General features: G+C 36.3%; 1 protein-coding gene and 1 non-coding gene across 3 annotated transcripts in view; one reads left to right on the top strand and one right to left on the bottom strand.

Moving 5' to 3' along the window:
* Vps50 (VPS50 subunit of EARP/GARPII complex) overlaps nucleotides 1-20,367 on the bottom strand; it is a 95,323-nt gene that overhangs the window by 10,597 nt on the left and 64,359 nt on the right. For both annotated transcript variants that reach the window (XM_048340033.1, XM_048340034.1), the window contains 3 exons: nucleotides 9,939-10,060; nucleotides 6,650-6,730; nucleotides 975-1,123 (listed from right to left, as the gene is read on the bottom strand). In XM_048340033.1, coding sequence (XP_048195990.1) covers nucleotides 975-1,123; nucleotides 6,650-6,730; nucleotides 9,939-10,060 — 352 coding nt within the window. The remainder of the gene's footprint in view (nucleotides 1-974; nucleotides 1,124-6,649; nucleotides 6,731-9,938; nucleotides 10,061-20,367) is intronic.
* Nucleotides 6,896-7,021, top strand: LOC125347450. Its single transcript, XR_007210226.1, has one exon. It is a non-coding gene; the product is annotated as a small nucleolar RNA SNORA40 (small nucleolar RNA).

Below are 20,367 nucleotides of genomic sequence, written 5' to 3'. Positions count from 1 at the left end.
CAATCATTTATAGACCAAGAGCCTTGGATTGTGGGTTGTACGTGTAACTGTAATTGGGCCTGAGCACACATGCGCATTCCAGGCCCAGGCTGCTGGTGCAGGAGTGGTGGTCACTTGGCTGGGGGATGCACTTACAGAATCACTGTTGTGAAGCAATTTTTCTCTCCATTTTTCTTATGTATGCTGGGATTTTTAAGTTATACTGGACTACATTTTTTTGTCAGTCCTGGGCTTGAACTTAGGGCCTGAGTACTGTCCCTGACTCATTTTTGCTCAAGGCTAGCACTCTGCCACTTGAGCCACAGCGCCACTTCTGGCTTTTTCTATTTATGTGGTGCTGAGGAATCGAAGCCAGGGCTTCATGTATGCAAAATGAAGCACTCTACCATTAGGCCATATTCCCAGCCCCTGGACTACATTTTATAGAAGTTAGTTGAGTTAACAAATTAATTTGGGGGGTTATAAGGGTCAGGAAGCACTCTTGCTTACACCAAGGGTAAATTCCACTAAAAAATGACAACTTAACTATTTCTCTAGAATCATCAATCCATAAGGAAACGTAACTTTTTTTTTTTCTGATGGTAATACAAAATCTAGTAAGCACTATGAAAGCTATGCTTCCAGACCATTTATCTTTGTTCTTCTAGACAGGGTCTCATTAATTGCCTAGACTGGCTTTGAATTTGCCATCTCCTGCATCCCTGTTGCACACCAGAATTACATGCATGAAGAACCACACCTGGTCTATAAGATTAAAAAAAAATTTATCCAAAATAATGTTTATGTTGCTAAAGATCAAAATTTATAATACTCTCCTTCCTTTAATTTATAAATTAAAAACCAACCTTGCACTTATAAAAAGTAATTCACAATCTCTGTTAGCATATTCTTCTTAGACATACATATATACAAATCTTTCTTTTATGGCTTTTCTTAAATAGTTCATGGCAGTGCAAGTGCTTTTAATAACTTACAAGGATTCGGTGGCTACCACTCTTTCTGCTAATCCGTATAATGTATCCCCAGATGTCAAAACCACTAGATGACTAAGGTGTGGGCTGGGTACCTTCTCCTTTCTTTCTTCTGCTGCTGCAAGTGTGGCAGTGGGATCAGCTGAGACTTCCTAAAAATATAACACAAATGTAAACACCAGAAACAACGAAGTCTGCCAAAGGGGGGATGGGGACTACAACCAAAATATAGAGCCATACAATAATCCCACTTAGTTTCAACAATTTTACAGCTGCTTTTATGTTGCTATGTACTAAAAGTATCACTTTTTATACTAAGAGAAAATTGTTCTGTACATCGAGTATATGTTATTACCATCCCTGCACAACCTAAATTCAGCCTAGACAAGAAACCTGGATAAACTGACAGCTGTGTCACAGAGACACTGGAAAACTGGTATACAAAGGAAATGAGATTGCCCCTTGAGAAGATGGCTGGAAAAATCATAAAGTACAGCATATCTAGTCATTTCACACCTAAATCTTCATCAAGGCAGCCTTGGTATAATCTCAAGAGGGCAGAACTAGAGTATAGTTATAAACAAATACAAAATCAAATTCAACGTAGATGTCTTGGAGAAGATTTTTGATGAGAAGGAGGTTGCTCAATGTGAATAGATTAAAAAAAAAAAAAGACATCTATAGGGTAGAGAAAGCCGGGCTCCTCAAAAAATTGTCATTGGTTTAGACAAAAAACAAACAAAACATATAGTCAATATCAGTGACAGTACAATTTGTGGCAAGGAAAACTCATACACTTTAAATCTGTCTTGTTTTCAGCTGATGCCATGCTTACCAGTAATCTTCTCCATAATGTATCCTTCCCACTATTGTGATACCAGAAAAAGAATACCTAGGATATGTCTTATACACTCTCCTGGACTTCACAGAAATACAACTCATATTACAAACAAACAACATGGGAGGAGAGAGGGTCTTGAGGTCTTAGGTAATGCGGTGCTAGACTATTTACTCAGAGTAGCTAATAGAGGGCCAGAAAACCTCGAAATATTTAGGTAAACAGGCTTCTCTTTACACAACAAATAGGAAAAGTTTCTGCACTGAATAGTGATGTCATCAAACCAGTTACCTAAATAGTTGCTCCACTCAGTCAGAAAATCTCATTTATGGTTTTGTGACAAAACAATTCCAAAGGACCTTCTCAATAAAAAACTCCTAACAATGCTGTTACTTTTATAAACTTAGTCACTACACTGTGGAAGGCCATGAAGCCTTTTATAACAAAATATATTTGTAATAACAATTAGCTTGACTTAGAAATGGAAGTTATAATCTTTGTTTAATTATAATACCTTTTCAAGTAATGACATGACAACAAAATCTATTTATTACATTTTGAAAAAAATTTCAAGAATTGGTAAGAAGAAAATAATTAGTAAACACCATACAGATACACTATTATATTTTTAAGAACAGGAGAACTCCAAAGCACTTACCTATGACCTTAGTACTTTGTATATAATGTTGAGTTCCCTCTTTACTTACAGAGCTCTTTTATAAAAACACTCAGCAATTTCCAATTGCTGCCTAAATCCCAAAGGTTTTCATTACAATGGAGTCCTTTGTTCCCAGTTACCACTTGCAATTTAGGAACAAAAATTATGGTAATTACTTGCTGGAAGGCTAAAGGTCAGTGTTTACATTTAAGGAAAAGAAGTGAGCAAAAGAGAATAAAAAATGTCAGGCTGACATACATAAATGGAAGTACTTATTGTGCACTTAGGTAGAAAAACTCCTAAACTGAATCCCTGTTTCAATGGATTACAACCCAAAGAGTAAAAGAAGCTACAGCTCCTTTGGCAACTGAAAAATGAAATCTTAATCTCTATTCTCATAGAAAGATACATTTTGCTAGCCTTTCCCTGGCAATAACTTATTACTACAAAGAGAGTTTTGTAGATTTTTCTGGACAAATTTAAAATACTTTTTATTACCAAAGATTCAAGCTGCACACAGTTATAATCCCAGTAGTAGGCAGAAGGATTACCATATTGAGGCCAGCCTAGGCTACACAGTAAAATACCATCTCAAAAATAAATGAAGAAAAAGTAAACCAAAAAATTCAAAGTAGGTCAAAGGTTTTAAATAATTTAGTTACCACCATCAAATAGATAAACTTAGTAATTCCCATTTCTGGCGCTATCATCACCTACATCAACTGTCTTTCCTGTATTTTCTACAGTTACATTTCATTTGTTGCACTTTTTTTTTGATATGCCAAACAAATTTTTTACACCGAATTTATATGAGAAATTTTCGTTGTCCTTTTTAAGACCACAATCATTCTATTGTTCCCTTACAATTTAAAGAAAAGTAAAAATCAGAAGAGATATAATATGAAGGAAATGAAACTTCGAAAAGTTTACTAAGATCTTATATGAGATGTAAGAGAAATATACAAGAAAGAAAGTATTACTTTTTTCTTATTGGTTCCCTATTGGTTATGCGCAATTATTTTACTACCCAAAGAATGTACTAGTAAGAAATCAGTTAATTTTCTGCCAATGTAGAAATTAAACTGAAGAAAATTGATATGCCAACTTAAAAAGATCTGACATCAAGGTCCAGGAAATAACCAAAAAAAAAAGTATCACCAAAATAATAAGTCAAGGCTTAACAGTATGAAAACATAGAACAGAACAATAAGCAAAACCATAAATGGAAATTTTTGAGGAAATTTCAACTGGATTGTGTAGAGTCCTATCCCCTAGAGAGGCGAGGATGATGGCAGGCAGTGCTCCACACGAATGGAGGGAGGACCAAGGTACACATGGGCTTCTCATCCAGTGGGAAGTTTTCTGACTCAAAAGATGAGTAGAACATAAAGAAAGGACAGGTTTAAAAAATAATGCGCCAGGGGCTGGGGATATAGCCTAGTGGCAAGAGTGCCTGCCTCGGATACACGAGGCCCTAGGTTCGATTCCCCAGCACCACATATACAGAAAACGGCCAGAAGCGGCGCTATGGCTCAAGTGGCAGAGTGCTAGCCTTGAGCGGGAAGAAGCCAGGGACAGTGCTCAGGCCCTGAGTCCAAGGCCCAGGACTGGCCAAAAAAAAAAAAAAAAAAAAAAAAAAAAAAAAAAAAAAAATAATGCGCCAGGGCTGGGAATATGGCCTAGTGGCAAGAGTGCTTGCCTCATATACATGAAGCCCTGGGTTCGATTCCCCAGCACCCAAATATATAGAAAACGGCCAGAAGTGGTGCTGTGGCTCAAGTGGCAGAGTGCTAGCCTTGAGCAAAAAGAAGCCAGGGACAGTGCTCAGGCCCTGAGTCCAAGCCCAAGACTGGCAAAAATAAATAAATAAATAAATAAATAAAATAATGTGCCAAAAGTAAATGTATAACATGGGCATATTTACATATTGGGGGGAGGTACAATTGGCTTGTAAGTGTACACCTCTAAATCATCCCACAATCACAGAAGTCGGGCAGATGTCACATTTATTACCAGGGGATGAGGGCAGCTGTCTGAAAGAAGAGCTAGTTTGATACCGTTTTGTTCTATTTATACACATGTGACAAAACCTGAAGGAAGGATAAGCCCAAACCTTACTGGTCAAGTTTCTGTGGATGGCTTGACAGTCACAAGCCCGTAACTAGCAGAGATGACCAAGAAATCCAACAGTGAAGGATTCTAATGGTGAATTCTAGCCCATCATTCCTGAGGCTTAAAGTTAGAAACAAGGGAAACTTCAGCTGTGGACTAAGAGCTGTAAGACAAGATCTGATGGTCAAAGCTATGCTAAGCCCCAAAGAAATCTGAATTAAGCACAAGAAACTTCCAATGGGCTGAAAGCCAATGGATTTTTGAAAGCAGACTTAATATGGAAACCAAAGAATAAAGCTTATTCATTTATTCCATACACTTGTATCAGAGAAATGCTTCATGTGAAGGAGACTGCTGTGATTACATAGTCATTCCTCCATATTCATTGGTCTGTAGATTCAACCAATTATAGATAAAAAATATGTGAAAGGAAAAGAAGCACCTGTGTATAGAACATGAATAGACATCTTTCTTGCCATTATTCTCTAAACAACATAATGTAGCAGTTACTTACAAAGCATTTACATTACACTAGGTAATTTAATCTGGAGATGATTTAGTGTATACAGGAAAGGTTGTGAAGGTTGTATAGAAATATAATGGTATTTTACATAAGGGACTTGAATATACATAGGACTAGGTTATGTGTACACTGGGAGAGCATTAAAACTAATGCCCTAGAGATACTAAGGGAAAAACTGTATTAAAAAAAATGTACTGGATTAAGACATAGTCAAAGAATAGTAGAGATAGTAGAGAGAGACATTACTTACTTCCTCTGTTCAGTGTTCACCTAAGACATCAACATATGCCTCTCAATATCACTTATGCACATTTTGCTCAAACATTACCATCCTACCATGCTCAGCTTTACTTCATCTTAACACTTAGCAGTACCTCACAATATATTTATTGGTCTTTTGGATCCAACAAAACATAAATTCCAAAAAGAAGAGATAGAAATGATCTCTTCTATGCACGGATAGAGATTCTTAGCAGCAAGAATTATTTCAGTAAGATTTTCTTTTCTTTTTGATTAAGAAGAGGTTGGGGGGCTGGGGATATAGCCTAGTGGCAAGAGTGCCTGCCTCGGATACACGAGGCCCTAGGTTCGATTCCCCAGCACCACATAGACAGAAAACGGCCAGAAGCGGCGCTGTGGCTCAAGTGGCAGAGTGCTAGCCTTGAGCGGGAAGAAGCCAGGGAGGGTGCTCAGGCCCTGAGTCCAAGGCCCAGGACTGGCCAAAAAAAAAAAAAAAAAAAGAAGAGGTTGGTCTTACTATGTGGCTAGGAAGGCCTTCAACTCCTGATCTGTCTAGCTAATTAATACGTTTCTTTTTTTTTTTTTTGCCAGTCCTGGGCCTTGGACTCAGGGCCTGAGCACTGTCCCTGGCTTCTTTTTGCTCAAGGCTAGCACTCTGCCACTTGAGTCACAGCGCCACTTCTGGCCATTTTCTATATATGTGGTGCTGGGGAATCGAACCCAGGGCTACATGTATACGAGTCAAGCACTCTTGCCACTAGGCTATATTCCTAGCCCTAATACATGTTTCTTAAAAGAACAAATGGTGGCATTGCATTCTAAAACTTCCAATAACAGAATCATACAGACAATATGGACATTATAAAAAGAGTCAGACACTATGAAAATGACTGTTGATTAAAAAAAAAAAAAGACTGCTGGGGCAGATTGAAGAAAAAGAAAAATTCAGAGAGGCCCAGGGCTAATGTAGCTACAGAAATACGTCCTAAAAAATAAATTTCTGACTAATAATGACCAACCACAGAATTTTTTTTATTATTCAAGTTCTTAAGCTAGCTTAAAAACTACCTTTGTGCTGCTATCATCTCTTCTTAACAAATGAATTTCATCATGTGACAAGAGTCAAGAACTGGGGCTGTCCAATCACAAAGATTTGTCCAACTAGGTACAACCTATTTTACCTCCTACATCTAATACTAATGGGCACAAGTACTCCAAAGATATATAGATACACATTTACAGGGTTGATTAGATGTTAATTTCTATTTTATACAACTCAAATGAATTAATTCCAATTCTTCACTTACCAGATCAATTAGGCTCTCTTGTATCCTGTTCAAAGTTGTTCTTAGTCGACTACTACTAAGACCAAGTCCTGTTGATTCTAACTGAAGGGGAAAAAAAAAGAAAGAAAGAAAAGCATGTTACTTCACTCTGGAGATAATCTTGCAAATGATGTATCTTCCAACTAACCAAAGTATCTGATGAGTTTCGTCAGATGAAAATAAGTTGCTCATCTTTCAAACTGCACTAAAAAATTCCAGCATGTAGTATTTGTCTGTATGCGTCTTTGTTTAATTTGTAACAAAGTTTTACACACAGGTGCAAACAGTAAACTCTTTTGCAACCCAGAACTTATTGTTGAGTACAAGTTTTTGGTACATGTAAGAAGGACTATGATTCCTACAATAATTGGCAATGACAGGGGTTAGTTAACTCATGCAGGTTGGCTCTGAGAATAAAGTTGATGTAAAAGCTGGAAACAAAAAATTAGCACAGCAAGCAAAGCAGTCAAATCTTAGCCCCTAAGGAAACCAAAAGGCCATTCCTCATGGGCTCACACCAGCATCAATCTTACAAATCACCAGGAGAGAATTCATCAAAATTTCCTCCTCCCAAGGTATTATTATTACAAAGCTTGACATTTTAGATATGTAAAGACAGTACACCAGTGTTTTATTCATGTAGAAGCAAAACACTGAAGAGATGCTAATTGTTTTTCATACACAAACTAGAGGTAGCTTAAATCCTCACTTAAAAAGCAAATGAAGTTTTCTCTTAAGCTTTGTAACAATTAATAGAATTCTATTCACTATAAAAAAGCCAAAGCAATTTGAAAAACTTGTAAGGAGCATAAATGAAAAGATACAAAAATAAATAACTACATGCATACATAGTACAAATTGCCTTGTTGGCTGTTGAGTCTTAGGTGGTGGGAAGGGAGAAGGAATCAAATAATGAATAGAATAGGATGAAAAAATACATGTTTGTATTTCTTTTTTCCCGTGAGAGGGACTTGTATGGGTGATCTGACAAGGATTTTCCTTGAGGAAGAGTCACTTGGCTCAAAAATGCCTTTAATAGAGATCAAAGTTTTTGCTTAAGTATTTCATCCAGGTTTATAAGACCAAAAATATTAGGGTCTGAATAAGCTGTTCTATTTGAAGATATGTATATTTTCAATATTCACATCGCAGCCAAGAACAAGTAATACATATAATTTAGTAACCGAAAAGCTTTCTTAAAAAGCACAAGCGGAAACAAAAGTGCTATTCTTTACACATTTACTGGTATGCACATTTTTCAACTCACCCAAAGATACAGTCTAAAGATACAGTTTGCACTTTCACAAAGGGATGGACTCATTAAGGATAGAACTCTTTATATCTAATAGCTAATTGCTTCAGTAATTAAACAGTTCTTACTGAGTCTAATAGAATGAAAAATGATTTTAATATAAAGTATTGTGTTGGTTAAAACATAATATTAAACAAAGTATGTAGTACATTTGACAGTAATCTCTAACTAGATTTTTGCCAACTTCTCAGAATCTAGTCAAGTACACTGTAAATAAATATGTACCAGTCCATGATCAGCTACAAAGTTTCAAAACAATTCTATTTAACACATTTTATCATAATATTGTCGATAACTCTTCTTTCAACATGATAGTCATTAGTCACATTAGATATCTGGATCCAAAGATAAATTAACTATACTTAGGATACAATTGAAGATTCATTTCTTAAGTCACATAAGTCACAATTCAAAGGTTAAATAGTCACTTGTGGCTACCACACAAGGTAGTGAAAGGACAAAACATTTCTATTTGATGAAAAATCTCTTGGGCAGAGTTCAGAAGATAAAAGACTCTTCTAGAAGACTTGGAAGATTCTGACATTTAGCTGAAATTCCAGAATGGCTTCCTCTGATTATTTGGTAAACTCCTAAATTCAGAATAATAAATCCTGTGGTGATACTTTAATGAGGACAAATTGAGGATAGTTATTACTCTTTCTAAGGAACAGTTTTCAGAATTAGGATCACAGGGAATTCTATAATAAAAGGGAACACAGGGAATCCTATAGTAAAAGACCATGGTTTTTATATATCTATGATATCATTTACTTGTGATTCACATGATGAATGTAGCTATCCATTAAAACATACATGTTTTCAAAATGGAAATATGGTTATAAAAACTAGAATTATGATACATTCATGTGACCCAGTAGTATGTTCTTATATAGAAAACTTAAATATTTATGCAAACCACATAATAATTTTTTAATATGAGATAAGTTCCTGAATAACACTGTGCTATACTTCACTAGGAATGGAAAAAGATAAACTCAGTAAGTGTTTCAACACAAAAATAGAGGTAAACATTAATTCTGTGGCAATCAGATGGGCTAGTTCAACAATTTCCAATTATTTTACTACACATTTGTCATTAACTTCTAAATGTATTAATGAAATTTAAGATTGTGAATATTTAGAAAGTCTTATTTAGTGTATATTAAGTATGTGTACAGCCAGATTTTTTTTTTTTTTGGCCAGTCCTGGGCCTTGGACTCAGGGCCTGAGCACTGTCCCTGGCTTCTTCCCGCTCAAGGCTAGCACTCTGCCACTTGAGCCACAGCGCCACTTCTGGCCGTTTTCTGCATATGTGGTGCTGGGGAATCGAACCTAGGGCCTCGTGTATCCGAGGCAGGCACTCTTGCCACTAGGCTATATCCCCAGCCCTACAGCCAGATTTAAATAAAGTAACTTGTACATTTTTCATTGCCCAAACATGTCAAAATTAGAAACAGTCTCACTTTTCCTGCCTGACATGTAAATAATATACAATGATTATGACAAACTTCTTTCTTTCTTTCTCTTTCTTTCTTTCCTTTCTTTCTTTTTTTGGTTGATTGTGGGGCTCGAACTCTGGACCTGGGCGCTGTTCTTGAGCTCTTTCTCTACCACTTGAGCCACAGCACCACTTCCAGTTTTCTAGAGGTTAATTGTAGATAAGAGGCTCACGGACTTTCCTGCCTGGGCTAGCTTTGAACTGTGATCCTCAGATCTCATCCTCCTGAGTAACTAGCATTACAGGCATGAGCCACTGGTGACCAGCTATAACAAATCTTAAATTCATATATAAGTAAGGCAGTTAAGCAGAAAACAGCAGTTATGAACCATTTTGTATCTATCAGAAAATACTCAAAATAATGTTACCTACATATTTTATACAGAAAATGAAAAACTTTGCTTAATGTTTTTAAGAATAGGTAAGTTTAAAGAGAGGTTTTCCACTAAAGTTTGACTTACTGAATCATTTCGCCCAAAAAAGGTATATATTGCATACAAGTAATAATCAAAGAGCTGGGACATGAAATGGATAACATCAAAGGCAATTGGTTTAAGAATGTTCATCATTTGCATATATTTCCCTGAAAAGAAAAGAACAAAATTAAACATTTAGTCCATAATTTTAAAACAACAATAAAAACACTATGTTAAAATACTTAAGCAAAATGAAGTGCTGTACTCCTCAAGTTATGTGATCTATGCTTTAAGGACTCGGTAATTACAAAAGGCTAGTTAGTGGCTGTCGCATTAGCCACAGCCGAGATTACAACTAGCTCCAACACCCTAAAAAGTTCTTTTAAACAGCAGTGATGAATGGTTCCCACCCTTGTAACATTTTCCTACTATTATATCAAAAGTTTTATTTAACTGCGACAAAGTCTTATTTAAATCAGTTAATTTTCTAGAAATGACCCTGAATGAATACAATATCAGTCTTCTGTTGAGTTTCCACTTAAAGTAATTTCCTCAGAAATGTTTAAGCATAATGAACACAACATACTAGAGAAAAAGTGAGTGTTTTTGTTTTGTTTTGTTCTGTTCTCCCCTTAGGCATACACCCATAGTGAAAGTAAAACAGCAAGAGGAGAAAAGGACCTAAAGAAAGCACTGTCCATTCCCTTTGAGGCTAGCCCTGTGAAATATTGTGTAGAGGCCAAAGAGCATGCATTCCCTGTATCTTTCTCTTTCTTCTGTGATCAGCTAATCAGAAGAAAAAAGAACTAAAAAAAAAAAAAAAAAAAAAACAGTAACTACTTATAGAAATTTGCTAATACAAGGGAGATGGGATACAAGTTTCAAGTTCTGTTTCTTTTCTATGGAAACTGAGAGAAGCACAGCTACTAAAAATGCTCTATGATCATCTCTTGCAAAAGTAAAATGTTAAAATGAGTCACTTGCTTAATTTGCATATAACTCACAAAACTCTTAGCTCTCAATTGAAAACCAATATGCTATTGAAGATAGCAGGACTGAAAATCAAACAAATTAAAAAAGAAATAAAATTTTTATTTTCATGGAAGTGCTTGCTTTCAAAGCCATTACTTTTCGAACCCCATTCTCTGCCTTAATTCATGTAATAGGCAATTCCAAGTAATAGTGTTATGGTCAGGAAGAGAGAAACACAAGCATACATCAAAGTCAAGTGAAAGCCACTCTAGTTAGAACCTATCTTAATCCTGTTTACAACTCTTTTGTTAAAAAATCACTTTTGCAATTGTTTCATATTTAGACATTTTTCTAAAATTCACATTTAAAAATTTCAAAGATATGTTCCTCCAGCATTCTGAGTTACTATGCTGCTCTTTCCTCTTCCCTCTAGCTAACATAAACCAATGTGATACTGTCAAGAAAAGAAACAGAGCTGGGAATATGGCCTAGTGGCAAGAGTGCTAGCCTCCTACACATGAAGCTCTTGGTTCGAGGTTCGATTCCCCAGCACCACATATATGGAAAACGGCCAGAAGGGGCACTGTGGCTCAGGTGGCAGAGTGCTAGCCTTGAGCGGGAAGAAGCCAGGGAAGGTGCTCAGGCTCTGAGTCCAAGGCCCAGGACTGGCCACGAAAAAAAAAAAAAAGAAAGAAAAGAAACAGAAAAATATATTACTTTAATTGTTAGAAGAAAAACCGAGATGAAAAAACAGAATACATATAACTGAGCCAAAATATATCCAGCATATATGGCTTTTCTCCATTCTTGATAAAATCAAACATTGCTCATTTCATCTTAAGATTTAAAAGTGATTAATAACAGGTAAAGGCTATTTTGAGTATGTATTCAAAAGAAAAAAGAACATCTTTCCTCACTTATCTGAAAAAAATGTGAAGCAAAGATAGACATTCGGCAAACACTATTTGAAGACTGACTAGGTATTTGGCAGCTGAGTTCCTGCTCCCCTACCCTGAGTGGTAGACCACCATCAGTCAGTAGTACATTACACAGCATAAGAGTGAGGGGTCTAGTTTGCCATTCAAGAGAGCTGCACAAGCAGACAGTAGTCCTTCAGAGGCCTGGAGAAGCTTACACATCTCATCAGATGCTAATAAATTAAAAAGGTTCCACAACGAATGGATCCCACACTTATGAAGGAAAAGCAGAAAGCAAGGGCAGGCAGAAAATAAATCTCAAAATATCTATAGATAGGGGCTGGGGATATAGCCTAGTGGCAACAGTGCCTGCCTCGGATACACGAGGCCCTAGGTTCGATTCCCCAGCACCACATATACAGAAAACGGCCAGAAGCGGCGCTGTGGCTCAAGTGGCAGAGTGCTAGCCTTGAGCGGGAAGAAGCCAGGGACAGTGCTCAGGCCCTGAGTCCAAGGCCCAGGACTGGCCAAAAAAAAAAAAAAAAAAAAAAATCTATAGATAGAGGTTAGCAAATATCTCCCGTAAAGGACAAAATAATAGATAGTGAGGCTCTCTATGGCAACTATGCAGATTTGCTGGTTTCTGTTGTGACTGCTCAACTGTGCCACTGTAGCACAAGAGCAGCTATAGACAAGTGTAAAAAAATGACATGACTGTATTTTAATGAAACTTTATTTACCACTGGTCCTTAGGCCTAATCTTGTGCCAGTACCAAGCTGTTTTTATTACTATGGCTTTGCAATAGAGTCCTCCAACACTGTTCTTAATGCTAAGGATTGTTTTTGTTATTCAGGGCCTGTTATTACTCCATTTTTGGACTGTTTCCTCTATTTCACTAAAAAATGTTGTTGGAATTTTAGTGGATACTGTATGGAATTTGTAGATAGGTTTGGGCAATACTGCCATTCTCATGATGTTAATAGAAGAAACAGAAATGAATCCAAAGACCTACATCCACCTAATATTTGATAAGGGAGCCCAAAACACAGGATGGAAGAAAGGCAGCCTCTTCCACAATTGGTGCTAGCAGAATTGGCTACACACGTGCAGAAAACAGAAGCTAGATCCTAATATACCACCATGTATAAGAATCAACTCCAAATGGATTAAAGACCTCAGTGTAAGATCAGATACCCGGAAAATATTACAAAAGGGGTTAGGGCAAACACTTAGGGCTCCTTGGCACACAGGTTGAAACATAAATAAAGATCTAGAATCACAACAAATCAAAGAAAGACTGGCTCAATGGTAATGCATCAAACTGAAGAGTTTCTGCATGGCAAAGGACATAGCTAGCAACATAAATACAAAGCCCACAGAATGGGAGAAGATTTTTTACTAGCTATGCATCACACAAGGGTTTCATATCTAAAATATACTTAGAGCTCAAAAATTAACCCCCCCCCCCAAAATCCTCAACAACCCAACTAATAAAGGCTAAAGACTTGAAGAGAGACTTCTCAGAAGAAGTATGAATGGCCAATAGGCATATGAAGAAACATTCAACATCTCTGGCCAAAAAAGAAATGTAAATCAAAACAACATTGAAATTCCATCTCACTCCAGTCAGAATGGCCATTATCAAGAAAACTAACAATAACAAATGGTGGTGGGTCTGTGGCAAAATGGGAACTCTACTACACTGCTGGTGGGAACATAAACTTGTTCAACTGCTCTGGAAAGCAGTAAGACATAAAGACTAAAACATAGAGCCTCCCTACTGACCTCATTATAACCCAGCAATTCCACTCCTGGACATTTATTTAATTGACCACAAACCAGGCCACATTAAAGCTACCAGCACAACCATGTTCACTGCAGCATTATTTACCATAGCAAAAATATGAAATCAACCTAGATAGCCCTCAGTGGATGAATGGATCAAGAAAATGTGGTATATATACACAATTTTATGCTTCCCTCAGAAAGAATGATACTGCACCATTCATAAGGAAATGGAAAGACTTGGAAAAAATTATATTAAGACCCAAAGAAACATAAGTTGCATGGTTTCCCTCATTTTTAGTGATCAGAATGTGCCTATAAATCTACAAGTAAACACAATGGACAGTAAAAGAAAAAAAAACTACACTTTAACATTATAAATTAAACAGGAGTCTAAACATTCACAAAGTGAGACCAAAGGAGGATATTCTTAGATAATCACAAAGGCTCAATAGGTATAATTTAAAATGATATATATCAAAATGAACTCCAAGTGTTGTTTAAGTAATTTTACATAATTCACTTGACCATTGGTAACCATACAGTCAGATCAGCACTATGGTTTGCAACTGTTCCCTGAGAAAAATGTTTTTAATACTGAGGTAGTCAAAAAGCAAGCACATCAGATGTTTTTAAAACTAATACTTGTTTCTACTCCATTTATGAGTTAACAAGTTATTTCACATGAGCTGATGATTTTTTTTCTATTAAAAGAAAAGGCTTCTTCCTTAATATTGTTTATCATTAATTTTCTAAAAATGCCTATTTTCTTAAATTTACAGCATAGGAATATCTTTTTTTTCCCCTCAGAGTTCACTTCTTAGCATGGTCTGGCATAGAATATTTGAGGACAAGAATTCATAACCTTTTATTTAAAGAGTCTGTAAAATCAATGGGTTTGTGTTTATAAGGTTGGCTTCAAGATAATTAAGCTGCTAATTATAAACAAATAAACCAATTATTCTAAAAAAAACAACTCCAAGAAATGAAAACAATAAGTGTTTTGCTTTTGTTTTGTTTTGTTTTTTCTCCTTTGGTATTGTTTTTGATTTCTGTAACCTATTGTAAGTTGTGTTTTTTTTTTATGCACAGACAATTTAGAACAGACAGGTCTGTTGTATATGATGCAGATTGACTATGGTTGTCTAAAGTAGGAGAAATGACCACAGAGAGGCATGGGAGACTTTGGGGGATGATATGATTATTCTCTAGTTTCATAAGTAACTTATTAATTCTCATTTAACTACACTGAACTGGATATATTCTATCATATGTTCATTATTAGCACAGATTTTTTTTATTAATTAAATTTTGTTGACAAGGTGGGGAAAAGAGAGGATAGAAATTCACCTGTAACAGAACAACTAGAACCTTTAGAGGTTTCAAAGTTCCAAAGAAAATAATTTTTAATCTACATTTCTAGTCACAGCTGAACAGTAGTTCAAATCAAAGAGTAAAATAAAGATATTTTCAGACTGACATGAATTCCAAACATGACTTCTCACCCTTTTTCTGGGAAGTAACTAGAAGACAAACAGACCAAGAAATTGCTTCCACACTGCTGATAGGGAGCAGCGGGGTGAGTCTCCTGCTGCTTCTCAAAAGCTCTTTTTTTTTAAAAAAACAACTTCACTATGAGATGTGGTACCTTGATAAAAAGAAGGCTTTGATGTTAGCCTTTTTAAAAAGTGTTCACTGTTCAGAATGTAGCTGATACACAACAGAGAAGTAGAGAAGTCATGTAATATAGCTTAGACCAGGAAAGGTATCTGTTCCCAGATTCTCCATTGCAGAAGGTTGTCATGAAGTATGTATACGACGATATCTATACGATACCATTCTGACATGAACAGTTAACTGTTCAAGACTGAGAATTTATGTCCCTGCTTTCCTCCCCTCACTAGGAAGCATGAAAGTTGAGCTGTAGGTTGCCATATGGAAGAGGGTCCAGGGAATTTCAGGTTTTATCAGGAAGATAGACACTTTTCCTGTCTAGAGGAGGGAGCACACATATATAAACACCTTTGCATTGTGGGTAACAGCAAGAGAGTGGGAAAAAGTTTCTCCAGCAGGCATGTTTTAAAAACTTCAGGCTTGTCAGACCAACTTGTACTAGGAAACTACAAAAGTAAAAGACATGGCTGGGCTGCACAGAAGCTCCACAAACTGACTGCTATCTCTAGGAGTTTACAGTGTCATGAGAAAAGAGCAAGAACAGAAGCAGAGTTGGAAAAATAGTAATTATTCTTGCTATAGTGAATCAATCTGTGGAATCACCAATTCATATAAACAGCACATAAAGATAAAAGAGTATAACTAAAGGCAAACTGGGAATGTTATAAATGAAGAATAAAAGAAATAAAAGTTACTAGAGCTTGGGCAAGTTAGAAAGGGCGCAGAACAATGAAGAGGACAGTAGAGTAAAATATTCATTTAGTCCTTAGCCAGGCACCAGTGGCTCATACCTGTATTTCTAGCTACTCAAGAAGCTGAGGTCTGAAGATCGTGGTATAAAGCCCAGCCCAGGCAGGAAAGCCTGTAAGGACACATAGCTCCAACTCACCATTAAGAAACCAGAAGTGGAGCTGTGGCTAGCTTTGAGCAATAAAGCTCAGGGACAGCATTCAGGGGCCGAGTTCAAGCCCTTAGACACACACACACACACACACACACACACACACACACACACACACACACACACCCCTCTCAATAGTTCCATTCAGGGGCCGAGTTCAAGCCCTTAGACACACACACACACACACACACACACACACACACACACACACACACACACACACACACACACACCCCTCTCAATAGTTCCATTGTCTAAGTGCCTTGTTTTGGGGAGGTGAGTAGTGTTGAAATGAGGTTTGAACTTAGGGCCTCATGCATGCTAAGCATGCCAACAACCTGAGCCATGCCTTCAGCCTTTTCTCTATTGAGAAAGGATCTGGATCAGCTGGTATTGGTCAAAATGCAGTCTTGAAATTTCACCAGATTGGCCTTGAACCACAATCCCCAACCTCTGCTGCTCAAACTTCAGTTACTTTGGGATAAGGTCTCAAAGGTTTTTCCTAGGGCCGAGGTCTTGGACCATTCTCCCATCTATGACTTCTGACATTGCTGAGGGCCACCACATGTGGTTGGAATATTCTTAGTCTCCTAAATCTCCAATATCATTTTCTTGTGACTTGTTCTACAGGACTGTGCTTCTTGGAATACCATCTCAAAATATCATGGTGTATATACAACCAGCAACTCTAGGAATATTCTATAAAACTGTTTCAAAAATAAAATTTACACATTATAGCAACATATCAACAATAACATCAACAATAATACCTTACAATAATACTGAAATCAAAGAGTGATAGATTTTTTTCCCTAGGCATTAATATCTTTAAATGATTTTAGTTTAATCACAAAACATGGTTTATAATTTTAAAGCAAATTACTTTGGTACTTCTATAAGATTACACTTAAGATTTCACAGAATTCTGGAACTTAACTCAAATATCTGAAATAAGTTTAGTTTTTAAAACAATTATTACTTGCATTTACTAGTAAAAAGCAACTAACATTTAACTATTTGTTATATAATCAAGAGTCTTCTGTTATTTAAGCACATATTGTTTTGTATTTTAATTAGGAAACTGGAGAAAGCACTTTCCCTGGACCAGTTATTCAAGCATCACCAAGAACCTTGTTAAAAAATGTACATTTGGGGGCTACATCCCAGAACTGTAGAATCAGATGCTCTGCAGGTGAGACCCAGCTTTCTGTTTTATCAAGCTCTCTAGTGATTCTGATATATGACTAAAATTGAAAATCAGTAGCTTAAATCAGCAGAAATGACTGATCACACATGGTCTTTCTTCTTATCAGGAGTAGAGATGATCCTTAAGCTTCAAGGACTTGAAAAGGGTGTTATTCTTTATCTATTAATTTTTCCCAAGTTTCTCTACCATTTATTTTAGGACCTCCTTGGCTTCTCTTACTGTCTTCTTGCTGTCTTCTCTTGCTGCTCCTCAAATGTTCCAACACTGTACCCTAGGCCTCTGTGCACAGCTAGCCTGTGCTTAAATGTTCATTTATACCATGTGGGTAGAAGGGTGTTAGAGTTTCCAACTGATTCTCAATAAACCCAAAAGGTTAAAAGCCACTGTCCAAATAAACACACCAACCATTATGATCTTAATACAGTTTATATACTAATAACTCAAATGTTGTACTCTGACAATATTTTAAATTATGTAAAATAGGTCATCTTCTCTCTATTATAAACGTCATTGTTTTGCTTTGGCATTCTGTATTGTATCAAATGATTTGAAAAAAACAGAAATGTTCAAAAGCAGAAGACTTGTAAAACAAATCTTGGTACACTTACTATGCAATAAAACCAGGACAAGGAATGTGACCTACCAATACTAAATATAATCAAAATACATTAAGTGAAAAAAGTTTAATGGATGCTAACATTCTGAGTGATCCAGTTTTTAAACTATAACAAAAAAAATCAAGAGAGGAGACAGACATAACAAACTTACTTATAAAAGCACATTACATTTTTCAAAATCAAACAGGGAAAAACTAAACCATTTTCTTTCAGGGTTTCTGTTTAGGGTATTTTAATCACAAGCCATTCCTATATATTGTCTTTTAAATAATATAAATGCCTAATAAAAAAGAATGTGCCATCAGAGCAGCAGATTGCTTCCCTTTCTTTCTGTGTTCTCTTTACTACTACAGAAACTCAACCACTTTAAATCTAAAACATTCCTTAGATGAATATATCCTAGGTTGATTTTTAAGTCCTGATGAATGCTCTAGTATATTTTTATCCTAGCAACCAATCCAATATGTTTGATGTTGTAAGCTGTGTATTTGTTTGTTACTTGGTCTTTGGTAACCTAGATCCGGCTCCTGGGATCTATAAAATGTACTCAAGTGAGAGCTGCCACCAGGAGACAGACTCTTCAATATCAATGTTAGTTCCATGATGAGACAGACACATTTCTCTGTCTCTACCTATAAGTACTCAGAACTTTCTCGTTACACAATGGTCTGATTAGTCCTCTGCATGGCTGGAAAGTCTCACTGAGCCTTTCTAAGAGATGCATGTACATCTGGGGCTGGGAAGCTCCATTAACACTGCTTTGTTTAATCTTTGATAATTATCCTAAGAAAATAAATGCCTTAAGTGGATCTCAAAATGTATTTCCCATGAACTTGATCATTAGATCTTTCATGTTCTATGATGCTAAAAAATTAATCTTTCTTATTTACACAACTATGAAAAGAGGCATGTTCTTTGCCGTAACGTGATGGAATTGTGTTTGTACTAGTTGGAGGTCCTTGAATGAAAGGTTCTCTTCAAATTGTATTTCATGAATATGTACATGTGAGAAAAACACATTATAGGAAGACAGAAACAGGCACTAAAGTCTACAATGGGGACCTGGAGGTTAAAGACAGAACCTCATCTAAGCCCTAAGTGAAAAGATTTAAAAAAATAAAATTATTATATTCAATGTTGCTTCCTAACTATAACTCTAGTGAAAGATATGGTATTGAGTAAGGTTTGACTCAGGGTGATGTCCTACTTAACAGGGATGATATAACAAAGACCCACAAGAAGAATATGGCTCTTCTCAGCCTCTATATATCCAATGCTAAGAAAAATAAATAAATAAAAACACACAGCATAATGGCTACTCCAACAATCAGTAATCCTTATATGATGAATTGCTGCTATTACCTTGAATTTAGCATTCAGGGAACATTTCTGTTATTAAAAAAGAAATAATCTGGGCTGGGAATATGGCTTAGTGGTGGAGTGCTTGCCTTTCATGCATGAAGCCCTGGGCTCAATTCCTCAAAAAGCAGGCTGTGGCTCAAGTAGTAGAGTGCTAGCCTTGAGCAAAAAGAAGCCAGGGACAGTGCTCAGGCCCTGAGGCCATGCCCCAGGACTGGCCAAAAAAAAAAAAAAAAAAGAAAAGAAAGAAAGAAAGAATCTTTTTCAATCATGAGAGTAGCAGGACACATCACTTCTTCAAATTTGTATGCCAACTAAGAACTTAAAAGCTGCATTTCACTGAACAAAAAACAGGATATCCTCCATCCTCAGTTTGGTTTTGCCTGTGTTTTGTTTTATTGACTGTCATAATGTATGCCTTTTTAGAGTAAAAAGAAACATGACAATCTCTATTCATTTTTGAGCTAGCTAGGCTTAAAAAATCCACTCACATGTGACCTTTTGCATTATTTTCCCCAATTATTGGTTCTTCTCATACTCTGTAAGAATATGTATTATATGTCCCTGGCCACTTCCCTTAACTTGCCATGTTTTTTAATGCAAAAGCACATGCCCCTGATGTAAAAAGCCACTATGGTAAGACTGTTTGTAACTCAAACATAATCAGCAAAAACAAACAAACTACATCTCAATAAGCATGCTCAGACGCCAAGAACTACAGAGTGTAAGCAAGCCTAAAGAGAATGACAATTATTCTGAAATGATAGGAATTCCTATCAGTAATGACAGATAGGGTATTGCTGCATACTGAATCTAAGAAATGGATGAGATGGCAGGTGTAAGGAAAGAAAAGACAAGATAACTACCATCACCATAAAAGTGACTACATAAAAGAACAGGAGGAAAGGAGAAAAAAAAAAAACCTACAGACAGGGCTTCTTTCAAGGAAGAATTAAGTCCAATAAATAAATTAGAAAATAGAATTAGAGAGAAAGCAATTTTAATTTTGCATAGAGAAAAGATTTCTAGAAATTAGATCAG

Source organism: Perognathus longimembris, chromosome 2 (genome assembly GCF_023159225.1).
Source record: "Perognathus longimembris pacificus isolate PPM17 chromosome 2, ASM2315922v1, whole genome shotgun sequence".
NCBI lineage: Eukaryota > Metazoa > Chordata > Mammalia > Rodentia > Heteromyidae > Perognathus > Perognathus longimembris.
The sequence above is the reverse complement of the archived record's forward strand: the minus strand, read 5'-3'. Positions and strand labels throughout refer to the sequence as shown.